The sequence below is a fragment of the Diceros bicornis genome, chromosome 24 (genome assembly GCF_020826845.1).
Source record: "Diceros bicornis minor isolate mBicDic1 chromosome 24, mDicBic1.mat.cur, whole genome shotgun sequence".
Classification (NCBI taxonomy): Eukaryota; Metazoa; Chordata; class Mammalia; order Perissodactyla; family Rhinocerotidae; genus Diceros; species Diceros bicornis.
The window spans coordinates 13121346-13148555 of NC_080763.1; the positions used below are offsets into that span (position 1 = coordinate 13121346).

Below are 27210 nucleotides of genomic sequence, written 5' to 3' on the forward strand. Positions count from 1 at the left end.
GCCGGCCCCATGGCTTGGCGGTTGGGTGCGCATGCTCCACTGCTGGCCGCCCGGGTTCAGATCCTGGGCGTGCACTGACGCACCGCTTCTCCGGCCACGCTGAGGCCGCGTCCCACAGACAGCAACTAGAAGGATGTGCACCTATGACATACAACTATCTACTGGGGCTTTGGGGGGAAAAATAAAAATAAATAAAATCTTAAAAAAAAAAAAAAAGAACTTCTTATAGTTTCTTATTAGCTAACATAAAAACTGTTGGCTTCTTGTTTCAACAGCAGTTTTAACCACAGAAAAATCAAATAATAAAGAATTTTAAAAAATTATTCCTGTACATAATATGACAATATATATATAATATTTAGTAATAATATTGTTGACTTAAACATGCCCTCATAAATGGAATTTATTATTATAATAAAGTTTAATTTTTTACTATTTTAAATAATGCTGTAGAGTAGAAAAGTATTTTCAATAAATATGACAGGGTAAGGTTTGCAATAATATATAGAGAACGCGTAGAAATTACTGAGAAAACTACTGAGATCCAAATGGATATTCGTACATAGGAAATTGACAATTGTTAAAAACAAAAAAAAGGAGAGAGACATAGTTCAACCTCACAAATAATCAAAGGAAACCAAAACTACTTGAAAATACCTTTCTTTGCCTTTTCATAGTCAATGAAATAAGCACTCTTTATGTTGCTGGTGAAAGAGTATTTTAATACTACCTTTTTGGAAAACACTTTGATGATATTATTCAAGATCCTTCAAAATTTTTCTACCATTTGACCAAATATTTCACTTCTAGGAATCTATCCTAGAGATATAATCTTAAATATGGAAAATTCTTAATACCAAAGATATTCATTGCAGCACTTTACAAATTTACTAATTTCCTTCTTAACTGCCCAAACCACACCCCGTCTACTCCAGTAAATGATTTGCCCCAGAAGCCAAAAAACCCTGAAGCCAGAAAAATTGGTTTTATTTCCAAATAAGATTATGATGTGGGCTTGAGGTTTTAAGTAATACTACTATTACTATAATAAAAATGATAGTAACGATGATGCTAATGATAACTTCTACCATTGATGGCTTAGTCACTGTGTGCCAAGGGCTTTGCATATTATTATATCATTTCGTTCTCACAATAACCCTTAATGTAAGTATTATTATCCCTGTTATACTGGTGAGAAAACCGAGGCTTAGAGAATTTTGGAAGTAACTGTAGGGGTTTTAATGTTATTAAGATGGTATTATGAATAAAGAGCAAAGAATTCCCAACCCTGCCCTGCCAGTTCTCCTGATTTGCTGTGGGGTTGTCAAGGGAGACATATAGTAAAAAAATAAGACCAAATGGTACTGCTTTATTATTATCTGCATAAGTACCCAGAACCCCAACAAGTTCTCTGGTAAAAAATGGGTTCGAGTGTGCAGTGTCCACAAGGCCTTTATCTTGTCCAGATCCAAATCCGAATCTTGGAATCTTATCACCCTTTGTAGCTCCGATATTGATGCAATGACCTGGGTTCATGAGAAGATAGGTGTGCATAGTTCTGGTCTCTGGAGCTGTAGCTCATCTCATCTGTTGAACAATAAGGAAGCAACACGAAGCAGAAAAAAGAGCCATATCTATGTGTTGAATTTTTCAGGCACGCTGATCCTGCTCACTAGTAAATATGGTCCAATTTATGTCTTGGAATTTGGACAGTCAGATTAGCAACTTCCTTGGTAAAAAAGAAAAAAAAAGTAGAGTTAGAGGTTAAGTAACATTTCCAAGATTATATGGCTAATAAATGGCGGAATCATTATTTAAACCCAGGCCTATCTGACTACAAAGTCATGGTTCAATCAAATTTGTGAAGTGCTGCAGTCAATATAATATTGCCTTCCCTGAAAACATGTTTGGAATATGTCAACGGCAGAGATAAAACTTGGTTAACTTTGCTTTGTCTGTACCCCTATCCCAACTGTAAAGGTTTGCTCACAAAGGTATTTTAACAATTAATAAAATAACTATCATTACCTTTAAGCAATGTATAATAGTCCAGGCTTTCCTTATTATGTTGAGAATCCTTGTATCTAGTACGATGGCTAACATATGGGCACTTTATATATTTGCTGAAATAATGTATTATTTTGTATGGGACGTATACAATTTTTAGTACACTGGTGTTTCTTTTCTCAGATGCCTTTCTAACTCTGAAAAAAGCAAACTTTAGTACTTCTAGTTAAGATAACTTTCAGTTGATTTTGTGATGACTTAGGGACTGTCTTCAGAAACAATCCGTTTCTGTAGTGTCTATTGTCGTGGTGCTTTGCACCAGTGGCTGAAATGTGATACCAATGAGAACTTTTGTCCTTTAAAACCGTAGAAACCTGGATGTTTTTCTAGGATATGGTGCCAAATTTCCACTCTCTTTAATGAAAGAGAGAAATGCACAAGTAAGACTAGAAGCCCAGGAGGTCAGGGGACTGACTATCAAGTTTGGGAAGTGTCAGAGGGAGCCTGGTTTTCTTGATTCTGGTTTTACCCCTTCCATTCACTGTGGAACAAAACCCACGGTTCCTGTCAATGTTGAAAGCACCCTCTCCGGCTCTTTTCTCTTCATTCAGTGGGAGCTTGTGTCAACGTAACAACAAAGTTCTTTGAATGTAATAAAAATCAGAATACATATATGTATATTTTTCATTTAATTGAACAAGCATTTATTATGCTCCAATGCGAAGAGTCCTGAACTAGGAGAAAAAATGCCTGAGTTTGCATCTCTGCTCTCTCACTGTATCAGTCAGCATCTAGTCAGGACACAGAAACCTTCCTAGTTATGTTTTTTCCATTTTTAAAAATTTTATGTAATTTTAATTTTTTTAAGTAAACTTTTTATTTTGAGATAATTGTAGATTCACATGCAGTTGTAGAAATAATACAGAGAGATCCTATGTACCCTTTACTAAGTTTCCCAATGGTAAAATCTTAATAAAACTGTAGTACAATATCTCAATCAGGATACTGACATTGATACAATCAAGATAAAGAACATTTCCATCACCACAGGGATCCCTCATGTTGTCATTTTATAGCTGTGTCCACTTCCCACTTGCCCCCACCCCCTCACAACCACTAATATGTTCTCCATTTCTATAATTTGTCATTTCAAAAATCTTATATAAAGGAAGTCATACAGTATGTAACCTTTGGGGATTGGCTGTTGTCACTCAGCATAATTCTATGGAGATTCATTCAGGTTCTTACATGTATTGATAGTTTGTTCCTTTTCCTTGCTGAGTAGTATTCCATGGTATGGATGTACCACAGTTTATTTAACTGTTCACCTACTGAAGGACATCTGGGTTGTTTCTAGTTTTTGGCTATTATGAGTAAAGGTGCTATAAACATTTCTGTAGGGGGTTTTGTGTGAACATCAGTTTTTGTTTCTCAGGGATAAATGCCCTGGAGTACAGTTGCTGGGATGTATGTTAATTGTATATTTAGTTTTTAAAGAAACTGCCAAACTGCTTCCCAGAGTGGCTGTACCATTTTACATTCTCCTCAACGATTTATGAGTGATCCAGTCTCTCCACATCCTTGCCAGCATTAGATATTGTCTCTATTTTTTATTTTAGTCCTTCTGATAGGTATGTAGTGGTATCACATTGTGGTTTTAATTTGCATTTCCCTAATTGCTAATGATATTGCTCATCTTTTCTTGTGCTTGTTTGCCATCTGTATGTCATCACTGGTGAAATATCTCTTCATCTCTTTTGCCCATCTTCCAATTAGATTGATTGGTTTTTTTATTGTTGAGTTTTGAGAGTTCTTTATATATTCTAGATACTAGTCATTTGACACATATGTAGTTTGCAAATATTTTCTCCCAAGCTGTAGCATGTGTTTCCATTCTCTTAACAGGGTCTTTGGCAGAGCAAAAGTTTTTAATTTTGATAAAGTCCAGTTTATCAAGTTTTCTTTCATGGATCATGCTTTTGGTACTGAAGTCTAAGAATTCTTAGCCCAGCTAGAGATCCTGAAGATTTTCTCTTATTTATTTTTCTAAAAGTGTTGTAGTGGTATGGTTGACATTTAAGTCCATCATCCCTCCATTTAGAGTTAGTTTTTGTATCATGTGTGAGACTTAGGTCAAGGTTCGTGTGTTTGTATGTAGATGTCCAGTTGCTCCACCACCATATATTGAAAAGGCTCTCTTTCCTCCATAAAATTGCTTTTGAACCTTTGTCAAAAATCAGTCGGGCATATTTGTGTGGTTCCATTTCTGGGTTCCCTGTTCTTTTCCATTGATCTGTATGTCTATCCCTCTGCCAATACCACGTGATCTTTATTACTGCACCTGTATGGTAGGCTTTAAAATCAAGTAGACTGATTCTTCCTACTTTATTCTTCTTTTTCAAGTGTTTTAGCTATAGTTCCTTTACCATTCCATATAAATTTTAAATAATCTTGTCTATATCTACAAAATAATATTGCTGGGATTTGATAATAGTTGCATTAAACCTGTGTATCAATTTCGGGAGAATTGACATCTTTACTATGTTGAGGCTTTCAATCTATGAACTTAGTATGTCTCTGCATTTATTTAGATCTTTGATTTCTTTCATCAGCATTTTGTAGTTTTCAGCATACAAATCCTATTCACGTTTGGTTAGATTTATACCTAAGTATTTGATTTTTTGAGTAATTGTAAATGATATTATATTTTTAATTTCGGTGTCCATGTATTCATTGCTAGTAGAGAGAAGTGTAATTGCTTTTTATATGTTTATCTTGTATCCTGTGACCTTTCTGAACCCACATATCGGTTCTAGGAGTATTTTTGTAGATTCTTTGAGATCTCCTACATGCATAATCATGTCATCTGCAAATAAGGACAATTTCTTGACACCTGAGATAGAGGGCTCCTTGTTACTGCTGGCTGGGGGTGAGAGTTCCAGCTCCCTACTGGCCTCCACTGACATCACAGCGGGGAGTACTTTGTTACTGCCCAGCAGGAGTGAAAGTCCCAGCTCTCTACTTGGCCTTCTTTGACACTGCCCTGGTCGGGTGAGGGTGGGGCTCCTGTCACACCCTGGTGACGTGGAAGTCTAGGCTCTACACTTGACCTTTGCTGGCACGGGTCGGGGTTTGGCCACAGTTTTTTCTATAATATTTGGCTGCAGTGAGTGATTATTTTCTAAAAGTTTTCTGTCTTGCTAGGTTGACCAATTCCTGGTTCTTTGGCTGAAGAGAGTGGGCTTTTCTTGGGGCCTTTTTTTGCCTGTATCCGTTGATATTACCAGGTGCTGGCCCTCCAGCACACGGTCTGGAATATCTGAGGGAAAAGAAAATGCAGAGAACTCATCACCATGTTGTCTTCAGGAGCTGATGCCCCCAGCCATTCTCCCTTCTTGAACTCTCCAGTTTTCAGTCTTACATTTATTTTGTAGATGATGCCCAGGGTTTTTAGTTGTACTTAATGGGAAGGATAGGGAAAGTTTGTTTGCTCCATATTCCCAGAAATGGAATTCCCTCTAGGGTGTGTAATTTTTAATTTTTGTTTATGAGGAATCACTATTTTCACATTTTATATAATTTTTAAAAATGCTCATGTAAGATTAGTAAATTGAGTGAAACATTAAGATTACATTAGTCAACATTCAAATTTTATGTTGTAGTCTAAGATTATTGGCCTTTTGATAAAGTAATGTTTCACCTTCTATGTTAGAAATGATGTTGGAATTAGAATCATGGGAGATTAAACTATAAGTCATATTAAAGATGTTTTAGAGTTCTCTCTGTTTTATTCAGATGAGCACTTAGGTTCTTCAACATTACAAAGGTGATTCCTTTTAGAGGAATCTAGGAACTATCATTTTTTATACCATTGAATGGAGGTGCCTTTCTTTCTTTCTTTCTTTTTTTTTTTTTTTTGCTGAGTAAGAGTTGCCCTGAGCTAACATCTGTTGTCGGTCTTCCTCTTTTTGTATGTGAACTGCCACCACAGCATGGCCACTGACAGAACAAGTGGTGTAGGTCCATGCCTGGGAACCGAACCTGAGCCACCAAAGTAGAGCGCACCCAACTTAACCACCAGACCACTGGGCCTGTCCCTAGAGGTGCCTTTTTTTGGTAGAATGTTATTTGATATGGACAAGAAACATGGTTTTAGACCATTATAAATATTTTATCATGCAGAGTGGGAAGAAATTTGGATGTAGGATTATTGTTAAACCAGATAGTTTGGTTCTACAAACTTTTCATTGAGAAAGTGGGACAATAAAAGCCGATAATAGAATTGTGATTCTTACCAGTTTGTCTATGTCTTTATATCAAAACATGTTTCATATCTTTTTTACAGATTGAAATTGTCAAAGAAGAATTTAGTGAACATTTAGAAGTTGTAGACAAGATTAACCAGATCTGCAAAAATCTACAATTTCAGCTAAATAAAATGAGAACCTTTGAAGAGCCTCCTTTTGAGAAAGAGGCTAATATTATTGTGGATAGATGGCTTGATGTAAGTGATAATTTAATTGATTAGAAATTCCATTTTATAGTATTTAAATTCATCTTTTCTATTGTATCTTTAGTATTTTTATCTATTTACAAAATTCAAAAGTGCTCATTGTAAAAATGTTCACATGATATAAAGTTGATAACTTAGGAATTATCTTACTCCAGAGTTAGGCACTGCTAACAAATGGGTCTGTAATCGTTCAGATATAAAAGTGCATACTCAACTTACTTAAAATAAACTAATTAATATACTACTCATCCATGCAGGATATTGATGTTCAACTACATATATATATATATATTTTTTAATTTTATTTATTTATTTTTTCCCCCAAAGCCCCAGTAGATAGTTGTATGTCATAGCTGCACATCATTCTAGTTGCTGTATGTGGGACACGGCCTCAGTATGGCCAGAGAAGCGGTGCGTCGGTGCGCGCCTGGGAGCCGAACCTGGGCTGCCAGCAGCGGAGCGCGTGCACCTAACCGCTAAACCACGGGGCCAGCCCTCAGCTACATATATTTTTAATACATTTTTGGTTGAGTAGTAATGATATTTTTGTGATGTACAAGTTAAAAATTTGTCTGTGTTGTATTTTAATCTGGGTTTTAAAAAAGCACCTTTTATTTATTGTGGTTTAAGAATTAGGAAGACTATTGCTGTCAGTTGTATATAAGCTATAGCACATCAGCTAATTTTTTTTGTAGAAGAAAAAACTACATGATATAGCAAATTTTTTGTTGACGAATAAAGCAAAATAGCTAGTAAAGGTAAACTAAATTTTATTTAAAAATAGTGTTTCACTGAAACAATGGTTTTCATACTTTTCACCATTAACTGTGTTATTTCTATTTTTTAATCATGGTAGATAAATGAGAAGACAGAAGACTACTATGAAAATCTTGGTCGAGCTCTTGCTTTATGGGACAAACTTTTTAACTTAAAAAATGTCATTGATGAGTGGACTGAAAAGGTCCTTCAAGAAATGGAATTACATCAACTGACTGAAGAGGAAAGAGAAAAGCTGAAGGTAATTTAACAGAGATAAAATATGTGCTCCTTTTGTACACAGTTGACATTTTCATATTGAGTTTGCTTTCTTGAAGTGCGGTAGAGAAATCACAAAGTCTTTTATTTCTTTCATTATCCCTTGAGTGGGACGTGAACTCTATCTTTTCCTTTATAATATCCAGGAAGATGTTAGCGGATGTTATTGATCTGGGGTTCACAGACACCCAAGGGGTCCATGGATAAAATGATCTTACATGGGAAAAATCGCATCTTTATTTTCATGAATGTCTAAAATGTAATATTTATTTCATTTTTGAACATAGTCGACAAACATAGTAGGATGAACATTATCTGTGACTTTGTTACCAAGAAAATCACAGATACTTTTGAATTGTTATCTGGTTGTTACAACTATTATCCTTATCACTACTTTGAAATTATGATATGTAGTAGGTCCACTGCCAGATCTTGTTATTTAAGGTATTAATAGAGAAACATATGTATTACTATAGTATAAATTATTTTTAATATTTTGGTAACTATAACCCAATGTAATTGTTTTCCTTTATAATCCTACATAATTTATGTTTTATTTTAAAAATATTATTATGCAAAGTGTCCATAGGATTCACCAGACTGCCAGAGGGGTTTATGGTATAAAAAAGGTTAAGGAGTCTTAGCAGAAGCTCCATCAAAATGCATAATTGTTCCCAGGTGGTGAGTCTAGACCCCAGGGGTTGGCAGACTTTTTCTTAAAGGGCCAAATTAGTGAATATTTTAGGTTTCTAGATCATTTAGTCACTGTCACAACTGCTCAACCCTGCTGTTGTAGCATGAAGGCAGTCAGTTATAGACACTACATAAATGCTTGAAAGTAGCTGGGTTCCAATAAAACTTTATTTATAAAAACGGACTGCCAGCCCTCAGACTGTTAACCCTTGGTCTAGATCATGATTATAGACAACTTTCATAATTTGAATTAAGCAGTTCCTCAAAAAGATAAGGAAAGGGCCGGCCCCCGTGGCTTAGCGGTTAAGCGCGTGTACTCCGCTGCTGGTGGCCCTGGTTCGGATCCCGGGGGCGAGCTGACGCGCTGCTTCTCCGGCCATGCTGAGGCCCCGTCCCACATAGAGCAATTAGAAGGATGTGCAGCTATGACATACAACTATCTACTGGGGCTTTGGAGGAAAATAAATAAAAAATAAAATTAAATAAAAAAGATAAGGAAAAACACAAGGCTGAGTAACAACATAATTATAGAGCTTCAAGAAAGTCTATTTTTTGTGTGTGTGAGGAAGATCAGCCCTGAGCTAACATCCAATGCCAATCCTCTTTTTTTAAAATTTTATTTATTGATTTATTTTTCCCCCCAAAGCCCCAGTAGATAGTTGTATGTCATAGCTGCACATTCTTCTAGTTGCTGTATGTGGGACATGGCCTCAGCATGGCTGGAGAAGCGGTGCGTCGGTGCGCGCCTGGGAGCCGAACCCGGGCTGCCAGCAGCGGAGCGCTCGCACTTAACCGCTAAGCCACGGGGCCGGCCCCAAGAAAGACTAGTTTTTGAAACAGTTATCTCAGGTTTTGCCATTTGGAACGAATTAGAATTGTCTCTTTTAACTCTAGGAAAACTTTTTAATTGCTTGTTTGTTTATAATTATTAGTTTGGAGCATATAAAATCTCTATGTTGGTAGGTCAGAAAACAGTCAAATATTGGCAATTATATGTGGTTCAATGTAATATAAAGTGTATATAAGTGTGCATGATGGCTTTACAATATGCCAGATCTAATGCTTCAAATCTCATTTTTTCTTCTAATTTTGACATTTTATTCACTTTTAAATTCACATATTCATTTTTATACTTTTGGAAAAGATTTGCAAAATGTGCAGAGATTTATGAGTTTCCTGGGTATCTGATGATAGTCATGAAGTAAAGCTATGATTTTCTAAGTATAAATGAATTATCGCTGAGTCACTTAAATTTGTCTTGAAGTACAAGTTGTTTAAAAATTAGAAGTTAAAGATTATAAACTGCCAGTCTGTGGGCCAAATTATGCCAACTGTGTGTGTGTGTGTGTGTGTGTGTGTGTGTGTTGGCACAGTTGATATGTACATATCTATGAAATGTAATGCCTTTAGGCAGGGGCTGCGTTCTGGTGTGGCATCAGCCTAACCACTCTCTATTGTCTTGTAGCTAGAATGCATCACTTATTTGTAACATTTGCCTGACCCAAGAAGGTACTTGGGTTTGTAACTCCCAGGACTCTGTGGAAAAACAAGTCATTAGGGAAATTCAGGGCTCTCTTAATTGCTCTCTTAACAGTAGCAATCATGGGTATCAGAAAATAAAGTATAAAATAAAATGATATTTTCCATTAAAATTATGTGTTTTAGGACGAGTTACAAGTCCATGAACAAAACTCTTCAGAATTTTCTAAAAGAGTGGCTAAAATACAGTTTTTGCTTCAAAGTAGTGAAATACCTCTTGAATTGCAGGTAAGAAAACTTTTATTTAAAAGTTGTAATTAAAGTACTTTAAAGTAATATTCAGAAACTGGAATTCTAAGTCTTAAACCTAAAGTAAAGTTAGAATCATTATTTAATTCACCTATATTAGATTCCCATATTAAGTCCAATGAAATTTTTAATATTTGGCATAGTTTATTATATTTATTCCACTTTTAGAATGAATAATACTACTTTTTGCATTCTTTTATTCTCATTTCACTTACTTCACAGGCCTCTTGTGTGGAGGGGGAGACGTTGCCATACTTCTATGTGCAGTAACAAGGGTTTCTTCATGAGCATCTTGGGCATAGGAAGGAGAATATGGCTTAGTGATGCTAGGTTTATTAATTGCTAGATGGAGAAACAAGGAGACTGTGATTTTCAAATGTGATTTTCTTGTGTGTGAAGAGATTTGTTACAATTTTATTTACATCAAAGTGCAAAGTGGCTGAACATGAGCTCTGGAGTCAAACTCTCTGGGTGAGGTCATGATTCTGCTACCTTCTAGCTTTGTGATCTTGGGCAAGTTACTTAACCTTCTGAAGCCTGTATTTTGTACGCAAAGTGCTTACCATGATGCTGTGTACATAATAAGCACTTAGTAAATGCTGGCTATTTAATTTTTTCTATATGTTTTAGTATATTTTCAAATAAGCCCCATGATTCGTGCGCTAGGTAAAACTTGTTTTAGAGGGAAGGATTCACATTAGTCTCTTGGAAAAAAGTCAGAATGTCAATTTCAGTTTTTCATGTTACTCTTTTTCTGTAAAGGCAACATTCAAATTGATCAGTGATGTAGAATTAGAAGTAGAGAAGAGTTTATTTCACATTGAAATGAAGCAAAGTCTCAACTCATTCTCTAGCAATGTGCAGTTGTCCTAAAATCTAATTAAATAAAGTTTGTTGCAGTCCTTCATATGTTTCGTGATTTCAGGTCATGGAGTCCTCTATTTTGAACAATATAGAACAGGTGAAAATGCGTTTAACAGGAGAATCCAACTGCTGTGCACTCAGTGGCAGCACAGCTGAGCTAAGGGAGGATCTGGACCAAGCCAAGACCCAGATTGGAATGACAGAGTCCCTCTTAAAAGCCCTGTCTCCTTCTGACAGCTTGGAGATCTTTACTAAACTAGAGGTACTTCCCATTTGCTTCTTTTCTGTGGTTCAGATTTATTTTCACACTTATTTCTGATGGTCTTGGCCTCTTGAGGTTAATAAAAATCGTTATAAAAAAACGAAAGCCTGGGAAAAAACTCAGAAAAACAATTTTTATATATATAGCAATTTCACCTTTGAATTGCTTTGTGGATAGTAAATATTTGTTATTCAATTGCATTGCTTTATACATTTACTGGCTAAGAGAAAGTGAATCCGCCCGATAGAAAATCATCTAGATTTTTACATAAACAATGGAGAGCTATTATGCTTTGTGCAAACAGAGTCCATTTTAAGACTTAATGGTTGTTTGTTTGTTTATTTATGTATTTAGGAGATACAACAGCAGATTCTACAGCAAAAGCACAGTATGATATTACTTGAGAATCAAATAGGTTGTCTGACTCCTGAACTCTCTGAATTAAAAAAGCAATATGAAAGTGTCAGTGATTTATTTAATACTAAAAAAAGTGTTTTGCAAGATCACTTTTCCAAGTTACTGAATGGTGAGTGCAATGTATCTTTTACTGTGTTTCTGGAACTTTTGAAGTATGAATAAGTACTGTGAACACAAGACTAATTAATCTAAGCTTCACTTATAGATGGTTGCACAGATTTTATTTAAGGAAATAATATTCATATAAATCTCTGAGGTGGGAGCAACACTCAGTGATCTATGCCTTTCATCAATAACATCTATTTCATTCAAATCCCAAATCTTTATTTCATGAAGGAGAGTCACGAGGTTCCTAGTGTTTGACCTGCTGGCTGTGGTCAGTGAGTCTGGGGACATGCCTGTGAGCAGGCTGCCCCTGCAAGTGTCTTTGGGTGTCCTATGTGCTTGGAAAGGAGGTTTGGTGTAGAAAATACACCACGATTACCTCCTTGGCTCTATTAGCCCTCAAATTTGGTTTTCATCTTATTGCTACTTTACACAATGACTTGTACCCGTGGCTTGGGAAACAAGTTTCAAAAATCTCTCACTTTAAGAAGGTGTGTGAGGCTGGCCCTGGGGCATAGTGGTTTTCAGTGCACTTCACTTTGGCGGCCTGAGTTTGCGGCTTCGGATCCCAGGTGCAGACCTGCACCACTCATCAGCCATGCTGTAGCGGGGACCCACATACAAAATAGAGGAAGATTGGCACAGATGGTAGCTCAGGGCTAACCTTCCTCAAGCAAAAAAAAAAAGATCTGTGAAGTCTTCCTTGAATGAATGCAAGCTTTTGTTTTCTTTTTCCTGCAGATCAGTGCAAGAACTTTAATGACTGGTTCAGCAACATTAAAATGAACCTTAAGGAGTGTTTTGAATCATCAGAAACAAAAAAGAGCATGGAACAAAAGCTACAAAAACTTTCTGTAAGACATATATAAATTTCAATCAAAATTTATCAAAACTAGAATACTGGAGGCATAGAACTATATTTAAGTAGATAGGATAATAATTACTTTGATTTATTAATTTCCCTACATAGAGATAATATTTCCAAATACCCTGACTTTTTTCCAAATATTTTGAAACTGTGCTTACTGGGTAAGGGTACAAGTGACTTAAACAAGCTTTATTTTCACACTTGTTCTAAGATGCTGTTTAACTTAGTGTTTGCTGGTGAATTCAGTTGTGTTAAAATCATATATATTATTATTATTTTTTTTTTGTGAGGAAGATCAGCCCTGTGCTAACATCTGCCAATCCTCCTCTTTTTGCCAAGGAAGACTGGCCCTGGGCTAACATCCGTGCCCATCTTCCCCCACTTTATATGGGACGCCGCCACAGCATGGCTTGACAAGTGCTGCGTCGGTGTGCGCCCGGGATCCGAACCGGCGAATCCCGGGGCACCACAGTGGAGCGTGTGCACTTAACTGCTTGCACCACCGGGCCAGCCTCCTAATATCATATTTGATAAAAAATAAAGACTTTACCTAATTTGAACTGTGAAATCCCTTTACTTTCTTGAAAGAGGTCTCTTGGCATTTTAAGTCCTTTTTCAGCCATATTTCTTTTAAAAATTGCACTTGAACTTTAACACACTGCTGGTTGGAGTGTAGTTGAGGGTAGCCTGAAATAAAAGGCAAAGTGCATGGGGCGTTTAAAATGCATATTGCATACTTAAAGCTTGATCACTTTAGGGTAGATTATCTAGTACTTTCATTTTGATGATAAGACATGCTCTCAAGCTTATTGATGACATTAAATGTTCTCTGTTTGATTTCTTGCTTTGATGATACCGTTCTTTAATGATTGAATTGCTCTTCTTCTCTTTTTCAGATTAAAGTCCCAATTTTTTTCTTTTTTGTTTTTTGCCTTCATCTTTGCCCATTGCATGGGTGTCAGCAATTGATGCTCTAACTTTGAAATACAAACATTGAATTAAAATTCTGATTTGGACAAAGTTAAATAGAGAATAGTCTGCTTAGTTTTATATATTGGATACCAGAAGGGAGCAAGTATTGAGGAGAAGTTGAGCAGAGCAAGGAAAGAAAAATGCAGCTTTCCCGGTCATACTTCTGCTGACCTTCACCGTGGCACTGCGTTATTTTGCATGATGCAGTTCCCAGAAAGTCAGATGCAAATGCATACGTACACACACATTCTAGAACTAGTATAAATCATCTTTTGTTCATTTGCATTGGCATTAGTCATGTCTCCATAGCCTTTCTTTTTTATGGGATCAGAATATGGCATATCTGGTACCAGCTTGGACAAGTGTCGTAGGAGTGGCAGAGACCATACTTACACTTGCCAGTAGGACATAATTTACTTTTTGTCTTTCTTAAGGATTTCTTGACTCTTGAAGGAAGAGGCAGTAAAATACAGCAGGTGGAGACTGTACTGAATCACGTGAAGAAACATCTGCCCAAAGCACACATTAAAGAGCTTAACAGTTGGATTGTAAGTCAAGAAACTGAATTAGAAAAAATGGAGTCCATATGCCAGGTGCAAGCAAAGGAGCTTGATGGCTACTTGCAGCAGCTACTGAGGTAGGAAGTAAAGGTGATATCTAATAACATGTTTTTAACAATATTTTTATATGTCCTCTGCCTCAGTACAGCTACCACTAGGATACAAATACACACAAATTTCACAAATAAAATACATACTTTATAATCCAAGTTTGGCTCTAGGAATATAGAAGTTTGGAGACTTCTTCAAATTATCTAGTATGGCAGAGGTTCAGGGGAGAGCCCAAAAATGTTTTCTGTTTGTTTGTGTCCTGTTCTTTATGATACACTTGTGTGGCTTATTGTTTTATAGAATCCCACTATAAGTATAGGCTATTGTTATTCATATATATATATTTTTTTTTGGTGAGGAAGATCAGCCCTGAGCTAACATCCATGCTAATCCTCCTCTTTTGCTGAGGAAGACCGGCTCTGAGCTAATATCTATTGCCAATCCTCCTCCTTTTTTTTTCCCCAAAGCCCCAGTAGATAGTTGTATGTCATAGTTGCATATCCTTCTAGTTGATGTGGGACGCAGCCTCAGCATGGCTGGAGAAGCGGTCTGAACCCGGGCCGCCAGTAGCACAGCTCGAGCACTTAACTGCTAAGCCATGGGGTGGGCCCTATTTTTCAGATTTTAATGTTAAAATTAAATTTTCTCTAAAGAATAACAAAAATATGTAGTGAAAACGTGGTTCGCTCACAAGATTCATGCCAACTTTCTCTTCACATAAACGCTTTTTGCTCTTTTATCTTCCAACGTGTGAAATGTTCTTTTAGACTCCAGGATGACCACAGAAACCTGAGTAAGTGGTTGACTAATCAAGACGAGAAATGGAAAGAAATGGAAGAATCAGGAGAGAAAACTGAGCTATTTTGCCAAACTCTAGCCAGAAAGAGGTATAGCTCATCTCATATGAAATATATTTCCTGGGAATATGGTTTCTTATGTAGTGTCACAGCTCCTATAAATTTTCAATGATATTTGGAATTTACAGGGAACAGTTTGAATCTATGGCCCAGTTGAACAACTCTTTGAAGGAATATGGGCTTACTGAAGAAGAAGAAATAATAATGGAATCAACACATTTGATTGATAGATACCAGACATTGAGACGGTTATGTGAAACTGATGAAGATGATAAGTTACTTCCTGCTGAGGACCAGAGCTTTAAAGATCTTGCACATGATGTAATTTGTTGGATAACAGGGATTAAAGAGTCCCTTATGGTTTTGAATTCATCTGAAGGCAAAATGACACTTGAGGAAAGAATCCAAAAAATAAAGGTATAACTGTGGGAACTAAATTTCAGAGGTCAGAATGAACTCTAATTTTTAAAAGATTTAGAGGAAAACTGCAAAGATTTCTTTCTTAATGGAAAATAGGATCACTGTGGAATGGTTAAAGACATTCAAATGACTAAGCTTATAAAGGAGAAGGGCTGTGATGGATCTAAAATTATTTTAATGCATAAGAAGGAGAGAAAGTATATCCTCTCTTTGTGAGGGCAATGCCCATTTATTGTCCATCTTCACTGAGTACAGAAGAATTGAAATAAAGACAATAAATCAGAGCTGCAGCAGGTAGGGGTTTGCTAGGATATGAAAAGAACATGTATCAGTACTGCAGAGGCATCGTCAATGTCAAGGGCAGGGCTGGAGAGGAACTCTTCCTCAGAGTGGATAGGTATGGTCTTAAAGGTTTTTAGATACTGAATGGGTTGTGGAGGGCAAGGAATACTCAAATTCCCTTGAGCTCACTTTTTCTCTCTTTTTTTCCTCACTTTTTAAGGGGAGAGTGAATAAACATTGCTAGTTAAAAATACAGGGGACAGAAGCATGTGTGCTTTAAAGGAACTCAGGAGAATCAAAATCACGTTAATAGAAGCATTGTTAGAGGAAGAAATGGTCAAGAGTAGTGAGCTATAAGGGTTGGTGAGGTTTACTGAAGTAATCGGAATCATTTGGGATTATATCCGAAAGGTTTTCCAGAAAAGGTGAATCTTGAGTAGTGTTTCCAAGAAGAGAAGAACTTGATTGTTCAGAGCAAAGGAGGGAAAGAGAAGAACGGGGAATGAAAATTAATTAGGTCGTGGTAGAGAGACCAGAGTTGACGTAAGGAACACTGCGTTTTCCTGTGGGAAGCCGTAAGTCCAGTCTTGGGTGTATAAAAATGTCTTGTTCAGATTGTTACCCCAACTCTCCATCTATAAATAATGGAGTAGATAGAAAGGAGGATTTGCCAGGGTTTTTTTGGTCATATAATTTATTTGAAGGCAGTTGAAAATCAAGAGGAGAGCAGGAATGCAATCCGATCAACCTGACAAATGTTTACTGAGAACCAGTTCTGTATAATGTGAAGGAGATATCTTTGTCTTTGAGGTGTAAATAAAAATGAAAGGGTAATTTTGAAGTCTACTCTACAGTTAGAATTTCTGTATAATGTTTATAAATAAAAAGATCTCATATGTAATATCCCAAAGTAATATAAATGAGATTGTAAGATCTTTCTTATTTAATTCAGGAAATCATTTTACTAAAGCCTGAAGGGGACGCTAAAATACAGAGCATCATGAGTCAGGCTGAGAGCAGCAAGGCTCCCTTGGTTCCACAGACCCTTACTGATATCAAGAACCAGTGGGACAACACGCTCCGTTTAGCCAACACGTATCTAAGGTAAATGGCATGCCTTCACCACTTTCATGGTTTTTCGTTGCACAGTGAAGCCATAACAAGTATGTTTTGTCTGCCTCCTGGATTTGGATGTAATATATCTATGGGAGAGAAAGTCAGTAATGTCGAGGCATCCACAATGTCCAAGGCAGAAATAGAGGAATAGTTCTCTGGATCAGGTACGAAACACACTCTCATAACTCTGTGACAGTGTTTACTTTGGCTGGTACACCAACTGTGAGGTTCTTGGTAACAAATCAACATTGTCTATCATTCCACCTTCAACACTCTGCTTCTACATGAAAACCCCCTTCCCCCAGACACCCTCAGTATCTGCAAGGTATTACTGTAGGATAATTCATGTTTTTAAATATATATTCTAAGAGATTTTTGAATGGGTAAACATTGATAAATGTTGTTTGAATTCAATGGACATAAATCTGGTAAAAATTCTTAATTCATATCACATCTTAATTTACATTTACATTTCATATGTGATAATACATATCACATCTTAATATACATTTAATGTTTTGTGGAAATGTAAATTTTATGTTTTTCTAAGGAGACAGTCAGATCAAAACTAAATTTAAGCTATAGAAAGCATAAATTAGTTAGTTGGCCAATATACTGAATGCTTATTTTACTTGCATGAAAAAGAAAAACATAGGATAATATAATTATATTTAAACATAATATAAACAGGAATAGTTTGAAATCTAAATTATTAAATATTTGTTCTCCAGTCAAAGTATGTAACAAAAAAATCAATAATTTTTTAGTAATACTACAGATAATTTCTATCTTGATTTCTGAGCTAAACTTAGTGCTGTTTAGAATGTTATAATGCCAAAAGAGTCTCTGGGAATTATGTATATTAGTATTATTTTAATGCTTTTTATAAAATATACGTTGCATTATAGTATGCAAAATGCCATTCCATTTTGCTAAGTGTCATTTCATTTGTAAAATATTTTGTTAAATTTAGCCATCAAGAAAAGCTTCTACTAGAAGGAGAGAAGTATTTGCAGAGTAAGGAGGATCTGAGATTAATGCTCACAGAACTGAAAAAAAAACAAGAAGTGGGCTTTGCTCTGCAACATGGTTTGCAGGAGAAGAAAGCTCAGTTAAAAATTTATAAGAAATTTCTCCAGAAAGCACAAGATTTGACATCCTTGCTAAAGGAGTTAAAATCTCAAGGAAATTACCTCTTAGAGTGCACTAAAAACCCCAGCTTCAGTGAAGAGCCTTGGCTGGAAATAAAGCATCTACACGAAAGTCTTCTTCAACAACTACAGGTGAAATGGTCAAAATAAACTTTTAAATGGTTTGCATAATTATGTAATATTTGTATATAGAACCATTTTTTTGTTCTTTTGGTAAATCAAAAGCCTCTAAAATTTAATTTATCATTTTTAGATACAAATACTAACTCCTGAAGGATGGAGGAATCAATTCAGTCAGTTTTGCTAGAGGAATCCAGTGGGTATTATTTGATGGTGGTGTTATTTCCTCTCATTGAAGTTCCCCTCTTCAGGAGTAGGAAGGGTTAAGATTTTTTAAGTTATGTCTATGAGGATGACGGTGTCAAAGTTATCCGTACACCATCCATGCATCCATCTATCCATCCATCAATCCATCCTTGCATCCATGTATCCATCCATCCATGTATCCATCCATCCATCCATCCATCCATCTATCTATCCATCTATCCATCCTTCCATCTGTCATCTATCTGTTGTCATAGTTTATATCCATTATTCTGTTTAAACCTTCTCAACGTCCCTCCCTTGAGTCTTTCCATATGATCTGCAGGAGAGGAGTTAAGAGTCAAAATGTCAGCTTGTCACAAGGGAGTGTATTCTCTGAAGAGAATTGTTTATAATTCTTTGCACACTGAAAGCCAGGTTCCAAGTAAGGACTACCTGGTAAGAAAGCCTGCTTATACAGAAAGCAGGCGTTGTGCAGGGGTGAAGATATATCTGCTTGGCTGTAAGTTGTTTAGTTCAATAGTTGTTACTTTTCTGATCAGGGTGGTCACCTTATTTTCTTATTTCAAGAAGATGGTTTACTCTTGAGTTAGGATTACTTTTTCCTAACACACAATTTTGGAGTTTGGTTTTTAGGAAAGGAATCTGGGATTAGGTTGATCTCATTTGTCTCATTTCCAAGTTGTGGGTACCTGGTTTTAGTAAGAAGGATAATTAAGGGAGCTGCTTTATTATGGACGTTGGTGATATAATTTGAAACCATTTCGTTTTGTAAACTTCTTGACAAATAAATTGTCTTCAGGAATGAAATGAAGGCAAAGAAGGATGAGGGAAACAAATGTGGTTTCAATAAGAGTCGTTTTTGGAAGAGAGGAGGGAGATTTTACAGTTAAATATCTCAAACACCAAAAACTTCACTTAAGAACTCTGGATGATTTATGGCCATATTTCTGTTTCCAGATGAAACTTCATAAAACAAGTGTTTAGGAACAATTTAATTATTTTCTGAGTGAGAAAATTCAGAGACAAAATCCGTAAATTGTCAATGGCTTTGTTTTTAGGACTCTGTTCAAAAATTGGAAGGTCATGTTCAAGAACACCACTCATACCAGGTTTGCGTCATAGACCTGAACTCTGCATTGGACAACATCTCCGAGGAATTTGTCGGTTTTTCTGATGAGCCTGTGGATCAAAAAGCACTTGAGGAAAAACTGCAGAAACTGCAGGTATTAAACAATGTCCAGACATGATACACATTTTAAAAAATCAATGTTAATCACAACTTGCCAAATCAATGTCTTTGGTCAGAAATTCAAGTGCTATTCTGACGACTACTAGATAATTAAAGTTCTGATCAGTCATAAAAAATGGGAGTGTTCTTCTTTAGTGACCAAATCCATTTATAATTTGAGTTGAACAGTACCCTGCACTCCGGATCCTCAGAGACAATTCCACTCATGACCAGCCTGTAGCTCCTGGAGACCTTTGTTTCAGAGACAGCACAGTGCCTCCAGGAGAGACTGGGTAGTCAAAGGATGCATCGAATGCAACAAGACCTAGGGGGAAAGGTTTCAATTTTGCATTCTTCATCATGGGTGGATGGGAGTTGTGTAATTTTTAGCTTATTATTTTCATACTCATGTACTACGTTAGAGCTCTCTCAAGATGTGGGGCTTCCAAATTCTCACCCTCACTCCAACAACACCCAGCCTTATACAGTGAGGATTGCACCCTTTACCCACATCCTGAAAACACATTCCTGGGATTCTTGCTATTTGCACAGCCAACATAAACAGGCCTGAGTGGCGTCTTCCAGAAGAAAACAAAGTGGAGCATTTTCTCAGCTCCTTCTTTCACAGTTTCTTGACTGGAGATTTTATGGGGTATGTCTCAGGACAGCATGGCTGGTATGAGCTTGGGAATTTCTCTTCTCTTCCCTTTAGGGACCTGGGAATCAATAAGACTTCTCCTCCAGAATGGCCTGAAAGTGTGACAGGGCTGCCTCTCTTTTTAACAGTGATAATTTGACAAATGTTGAGGGCTCATCGTGTCCAAGGCACTGTTTGGGTGCCACAGAAACTGAGAAAAGTATAAGACATGAGCCTCACTCTGAGGAGCTCAGGCTCCTGTTGAAAATTAAAATATAGCCTTGTGCTATAGCTAGAAGAAATCTCAGACCCCTCATTTTATACATGATAAGATGAGTTCTGGAGAGGTGAGGGACTTACAAGGTCACCCAGGTTAAAGGACAGAGTGGGGCTACAGCTCAGGTCTTCTGACTCCACTAGACATCTCTACTTGGATGTCTCACAGTTATTTGTAGTTCAGCGTGTCCAGAAAATAATTCGTCATCCTCTTCCCTTTCTCCATCTCCCAGCTCCCTACTAATGAGCCTGCTTTGTCTCCTGTGTTCTCTGACTCTGTGAATATCTCCACCATCTCTCTAGGCTTCCAAGGCAGAAACCTGGATATCCTTTCCCAGACTCCCTAATCTAGTCAGACACCAAGTGCTGTCTCTTTCATCTCTAGAATATCTCTACTGTTTGTCTGTCCCCCGTTACCCCATTATTGCTGCTTTAGAACAGCCCTTCATCTCACACACAGCTTCCTGCCTATGGTGTCACCCTCTGCAGTGCAGCTTCCCCATGGCTGTCCCGGATCGTTCTAAAATGCAGCCTGAAACTCTCTTCTGTCAGCTTAAAATGTTTCAGTGACCTGTGCATATTTGTTAGCATAGATCTTTTCACGTTTTATTACCATCGTCTGTTTACGTCTGTGTCTCTCTCACTAGACTATAGGAACCTGAAGGGTCTGTATTTTACTCATCCATGTAACTTCAAAATCTATCATAATACTTGCTGTTAGTTGAATGAATGAATGAATATATATTGTGTTGTCCATTAGGATAGTGACAAATAAATACTACATAGTTCACCTAGTAACTTTAAGGCTTATTCTGTTTCATCGGTAATGTAACATCGGTAGCTGCTATAGTACTTCAAATTCCTTTTGAGTCTGGAGTTCTCAGATGAGCCTCATTTATTCATGCATTTAGTAGATATTAAGTTCCTGCTGTATTTACGATATTGCGCTAGATAGATTGATTTAAGCTTTGCTCTGACCTTTAAATATTTAACACTCGATTCACGTGGGTGCATTCTAAATAATTCTTTCATTCTTTTCAATGCTTTGTGAAAATTTTCTTTGTTACTTCTTATAAACTTCTAGTATCTTATAAAACTGTTGGAGAATTTGATCTGTGATGCTACATTGCTTTAAATTTTGCCCAAAGTTACTTCTTTGTGATATACATTGATAAGTTTTTTATACTTTTCACTAGGGAAGCAGAATATGCTGTGATTTATAAAAGTCAATTAACTGGTGACAATTGAAGAGAGATACTTTTTGTGACCATCTTTTCTCCACTCACAGGAACTAGAGGATAGACTCAGTTTACAAGATGGCATGTTAGAAAAGATTGTAGCTTTAGCAAAATCCATCAAGCAAAATACATCTTCAGTGGGACAGAAGATTATTAAAGATGATATAAAATCCCTTAAGTGTAAACAAAAAGATTTGGAAAACAGACTTGAATCTGCTAAGCAGGAGACGGAAAATTGTCTCCACAGCATTCTCAAATCAAAATGCTCAACAGAAAAGAAAGAAAAGTTGTCTTCAGCAGTCAGAGAGAAGCAGGTCACGTCTGCCGTACAGGAGTCCACTCAGAACTCAGCTGCAGTGGAAAAGTTGGAGGAAGACGGGGAAATAAACAAGGTAAGTGCTTGTGATTGCATCTCTAAGACATCGAGTCTGAGAATGAAGAGGTGTTGGGCTCTGAAAAGAGGGTCGTGAATCAAGCCTTCTGATTTCATAATTAAACCCTCAATGTGCTGCCTACTTATGATGCCCACTTGTAAAAAGAGCCCTTAGAAAACTCCAGGATTTCAGTGGTGAAATATTACTGTTCATCTGTTAAAATGTCAGTCATCAATTTAGGTTTATTATTCTCTCTGATACGTAATCAGATTCAGTTTCTTGGGTCAAGAGCACAAAGGCAAATTAGAAAAGGCAAAAGAAAAGAAAATGTGCTTTACCCATTTTCTCAGAAAAAAATCCAAGAGCCCTATTTTTTTTTTCCTTTGGTTGATTTTATAATGAAATCAGAGACTGTTTGAAAGGATAGGTTCCTTTCTTTTTCTTCTTGTGTTAACCCTATACTGCAAATGTATTTTTAAATGTTGTCAGATCATTTGGTGCGAGAATATCAACATTCAGGCTCCTGATTTTCTCTGGGGAGAAGAAAGAAGAATGTTGTTTTGTTTTCATTCTAAACAACAAAATAGGTACATTTTCCTGTGGCTCTTAAAGTGCTTTCTCATGGTTTACAGATTGAAATGGAAAAGTCACAGACAAAGAGCCATCCAGGAAGCTATATTTGAAAGGGTCTCCCTGTGACGCAGCCTCTCACATCCCAGGGTTTGGTGGGACAATAGCAAAGATTAGACCATTCCGATGTAGTTCTCATCAGCTTTGTATGGAATACGTAATCAACAAGAGTGAAGAGAATATGCATTTCTGTTGTCTTCCTGGAGCAGAAATGCGCGGAGGATTAAAGGAACCAGATAGATTTTCTAGGAAAGTGTAAAACAAGGTTAAATGCTGATGGAGCATCTCACTGGCCATGAGAAAAGACTTTTTGTAAATCCCATCGTGTTAGATACAGATACTGCTAAGGCAATACATCTTACAGGATTAAGGGCCCTGTGGGTGAGACCCTTGAGGTTGTATATGTAAAACAAACTTTTTTTAACAGTATTTAAAGAGCAGTAGATAAGAAAAATACCTGAGTGCTTTCTATCCTAATACATGATGTTGCTAAAAGGAGTTCTCTAATAACTTTAAAATTACCGTCTCAGACCCTTGACTGTGAACCCTCCAAATTCGAGTAAATTGAAAACTATATAAAGATCATAATCCAATAATAAGAATGTTTTTTAATTTATTAAGTTTTTACTTATCTTAAATGATGTTATTGATGATTTATAATACTTCATTAAAATGATTTTTAAATTTTTATTATTATTTAAAAAAATTTTTATGTAAGTTAAGTGAAGTAACAAGTTTTTTAGTGCCATTAAGTCGATTCCAACTCCTAGTGACCCTCTGGACAGCAGAGCGGAACCCTGCCCAGTCTTTTTTTGCCATCCTCTCACCTTCTGGCACTGTATCAGACTCTGCTGCTCTTCATAGGGTTTTCATGGCCGATTCTTTCGGAAGTAGGTGACCAGTTCCTTTTTCCTAGTCTGTCTTAGTCTGGAAACTCTGCTGAAACCTGTCCACCATGGGTGGCCCTGTTGGTATTTGAAATACCTCTGGCACAGCTTTCAGCATTACCACAACACGCAGCTGCTGCAGGATGACAACCTACAGATGGGTGGTGTGTTTCCCTGACTGGGAAACGAACCCAGGTCATGGTGGTGAGAGCACCAGATCTTAATCACTAGACCATCAGGGCTGGCAAGTAACAAATTAGGATATGATAAAAAGTGAGGACTGATTCATCTCTTAAGTTTTTACGTATAAAAACTTACACCTAACATAAAGAGAAATGGTAAAGAGGAACAACTAATGCATTCTTAATTTATTGTTTTTCTAAAAACTCATAAAGCAACATTACAGCATAACTGGTATTGAATGATCTTTCTTCCCCCATCCTTCCCAAATGTCAACCTAAATGACATAATTGCTCTTAAAAAAAGCCTGTTGTCTATAATTACTTCTTTAATTTCCTTGTCTTTAGGTATAATTGCTAGTCAGTACATCCAAATTGTTTTTCTTTTCAAAAATTCTTGAGCATTTATAATTTCAATATTTAAGAAGGCATCCATAGAGAAATCCTGGAAGGTGAATGATCACAGATACGGGCAAAACATGCAGGGCGTCCAGCTGTGGGTGAGTGACCAGGAACACAGTGGAGTCAATACTAGAATGAGAAGGAAAACCACTTACTGGAGAAAGAGTTTTCAATCCTAGGGTAAATGATGTGTATTCTGGTGTCGTTTATCCTGGTAACTCAGTAAAAAAAAATTGTAATGGAACAAACACATAGGTGGGCCATGAGTTGACTCTGTCTCCAAGTATACTACTTTTCTCTTTCTGGCCAGCATGCAAATCTTGCTTCTTACTCTAGAGGTATTTTTCACAATTTAAGATTTATTCTTTTACGGGACAGGTGACTTACATAGTGTACATCATATTAACGTCTGTGAGCAGCACGTGTTTGAGAACATTCTCCAGAGTCCTAAAATCTTAGACTGAGACCTTAGAAAATTTCTAGCCTAATCTTTGTGTTTCAGGTGAGGGAATTGAAGTCAGAAATGTTAATCGGCCAAGTTCTCATTGTAGCAGAGCTGGGACTAGAACCCAGGCGTCTTCTACCCAGTCTGATACTCGGGGTTCACCTCACCCTTTTACCTAGTGTGTTGCACCTGGGTTGTTAATTGAGGTTTAATGTACTAATGTGCTGTCTGACTTCATCGGACCCTTTATTGAGTTCCTGTGGGTGTTTCAAATCTTCTGTCCTCTCATGAAACCCTGTCCCTATCATTTCTAGCAGATGTGTCTGGTCAACAATGGCTAGGTTGACAGCTCTTCAATTTCTTTCCACTGTACTCTATTAACAATTTGTACCCACAAATTGTTAGTCTTGACAAAGGAAGATTAAATAAAATTCTCTTATTTTTTTCTTTAATATGAATTCATCTGTACATCCATTCAGTAAAATTTTATTGACCAGGCAATGAGGGCTTAGTGGTAGCAAAAAATAGACATGGTCTCTCTATTCTCATAGAGCTTCTAGTCTAGAGGAGACACACATTCATCCACTAATTGCCTAATGAGAGTCTAATTACAGGAATTAAAGGAAGGAGCACATTTCCATGATAGTCCATGATAAAGGAGTCTGACCTGAACTGTAGTCGGGGAGAGCTTCTCTAAGGAGGCAGCATTTGACCTGAGACTGGAAGGGTCGGTTGGAGTTACCAGAGCTCAGGGCTGGGTGTCGGGAGCATTCTTGACAAGAAAATAGAATTTCCTCTTGTGTTGGGAGAAAGCATGAAGAATTTCAGAAACTGAAATAAAGGCCACTGCCTAGAGGGTGGAGGACAGAGAGTGACAGAGGTGAGGCCTGAGACGTAGGTGTAGCTGGCTGAATCATGAGCGCCTTACAGGTCGGGTTAACATTTTAGACATTATGCTAAGAGAAAGATGCAGTCTCTGAGACTGTTGATCTGCCTTTTGGTTTTGTCTCTAATTGTGATGATGTATGCTTATGCTTAGAATTGTTTTTCACTGCTTCATATTGGAATTTTTTCTTTTTTTTGTTTTTTTTTTCTGATGAAGATCAGCTCTGAGCTAACATCCATGCCAATCCTCCTCTTTTTGCTGAGGAAGACTGGCCCTGGGCTAACATCCATGCCCAGCTTCCTGTACTTTATATGGGACACCGCCAAAGCATGGCTTGCTAAGCAGCGTGTCGGTGTGCGCCTGGGATCCGAACCTGGGCCACCAGCAGTGGAGCACACGCACTTAACCGGTGCACCACGGGGCTGGCCCCCATGTTGGAATTCTTAACAGAAGAAAGAACTATATCCTCTAGAGCTTGTATGACACTGTCCTACTGTTGGCAGGGTACAAGTGATAGATTTGGGCTTCTCACTGTCACAGCATTGTCATAGCCCTGGGGCCTTTGCCCCTGAATGGGAAAAGGGATAGTGAGGCTGTTATTGACTTAACTCTTGGCTGTGCTGATACATTAGCTAAGCCCGAGACAATGCTCAATTATTTAAAGCTCAGTGTTTTAAATGTTAAGAGTAAAATGTTTACTTCGTGAATTAAGGGACGTAAAAATGAAAATGTCATGATCCTGTCCTTAAGGAGAGTTGATGATATTCTTTCTGTCACCTCCTATTCTTTTCCAAACAGACCAAACTCTAAGGAAAGATATGTAGTTGAAAAAGAGGAACTTTTTTTAAAAAGTAAACATAGTTGGCAATATAACTCAACCAGACTTTAGATAGAATGGTAATTTTCTACCTTAAATTTATTATTAACTTTGAAAATTCCATTTATGCTCAGAGACTTAATATGCACACTGTTTAAAAGTTATACTTTTTCTTAAGTTTATGCCAATCATAGATTTTTTTTTAAGGAGAAATTCCAGGAGCAGTGGGAAAGAGAAAGAATCAGATGTCCAAGGGCTTAGAGTTCATAAGGGCTCATGAGAGGCCATGTATTGGAGTAGATACTCCAGAAAGACATAGGCCCTTGAAAAGCTTGTATGCTGGCAGAAGGGTGGGTGAGAAAATCTCTAACCCAGAAGCAAGCACAAATCTACACAAAGGCGTCATTTCTACCAGTCAGGCCAAAGAGATTCCCACAGTTGAGTAAAAAAAAGTCTGATAATGACAAGTTAGTATCAATCATTCAGTAACACCAAGGAACACTCCGCCACAGGGAAAAGTCCTCATCACTACAAATGAGAGGAATAATACGCTAAGAAAGTGAGAAATGCAGCAGTATGAAAGATATTATACAATAATATGTTTAAAATGATTAGTGATGTAAAAGAAGGATTTGAAATCATAAGGAAAGAATAAAATACTTTGAGAAAAAAGGGAAGAACTGAAGACGAACAATATGGAACTAAATAAATATAGACTAAATAAAAATAGTCATTGAAATTAAGATTTCTCTGGCTGGGTTAAACAGCAAACTTGACACAGCTTGAAGAGGGAATTAGTTAGCTGGACTATATGACTGAGGAAATTGCCCACAATCCGACACACAGCTATAAAGAGACGGAAAATAGGAACGAGATTTTAAGAGACCCAGAGGCTGTACTGAGATGGTGTAACACAGTTCTGA

The 27210-nt window shown here is 37.1% G+C and overlaps 1 protein-coding gene across 10 annotated transcripts in view; it reads left to right on the forward strand.

Annotated features, from left to right (window-relative positions):
* The window catches only part of SYNE2 (spectrin repeat containing nuclear envelope protein 2), a 265485-nt gene that overhangs the window by 87916 nt on the left and 150359 nt on the right, over positions 1-27210 (forward strand). For 9 of the 10 annotated variants that reach the window (XM_058567087.1, XM_058567088.1, XM_058567090.1 and 6 more), the window contains exons 32-44: positions 6353-6511; positions 7377-7538; positions 9914-10015; positions 10962-11162; positions 11517-11688; positions 12426-12538; positions 13959-14161; positions 14903-15022; positions 15121-15409; positions 16647-16798; positions 17784-18093; positions 19347-19511; positions 21718-22059. In XM_058567087.1, coding sequence (XP_058423070.1) covers positions 6353-6511; positions 7377-7538; positions 9914-10015; positions 10962-11162; positions 11517-11688; positions 12426-12538; positions 13959-14161; positions 14903-15022; positions 15121-15409; positions 16647-16798; positions 17784-18093; positions 19347-19511; positions 21718-22059 — 2490 coding nt within the window. The remainder of the gene's footprint in view (positions 1-6352; positions 6512-7376; positions 7539-9913; positions 10016-10961; positions 11163-11516; positions 11689-12425; positions 12539-13958; positions 14162-14902; positions 15023-15120; positions 15410-16646; positions 16799-17783; positions 18094-19346; positions 19512-21717; positions 22060-27210) is intronic. The other variant, XM_058567097.1, reaches the window with a different exon arrangement.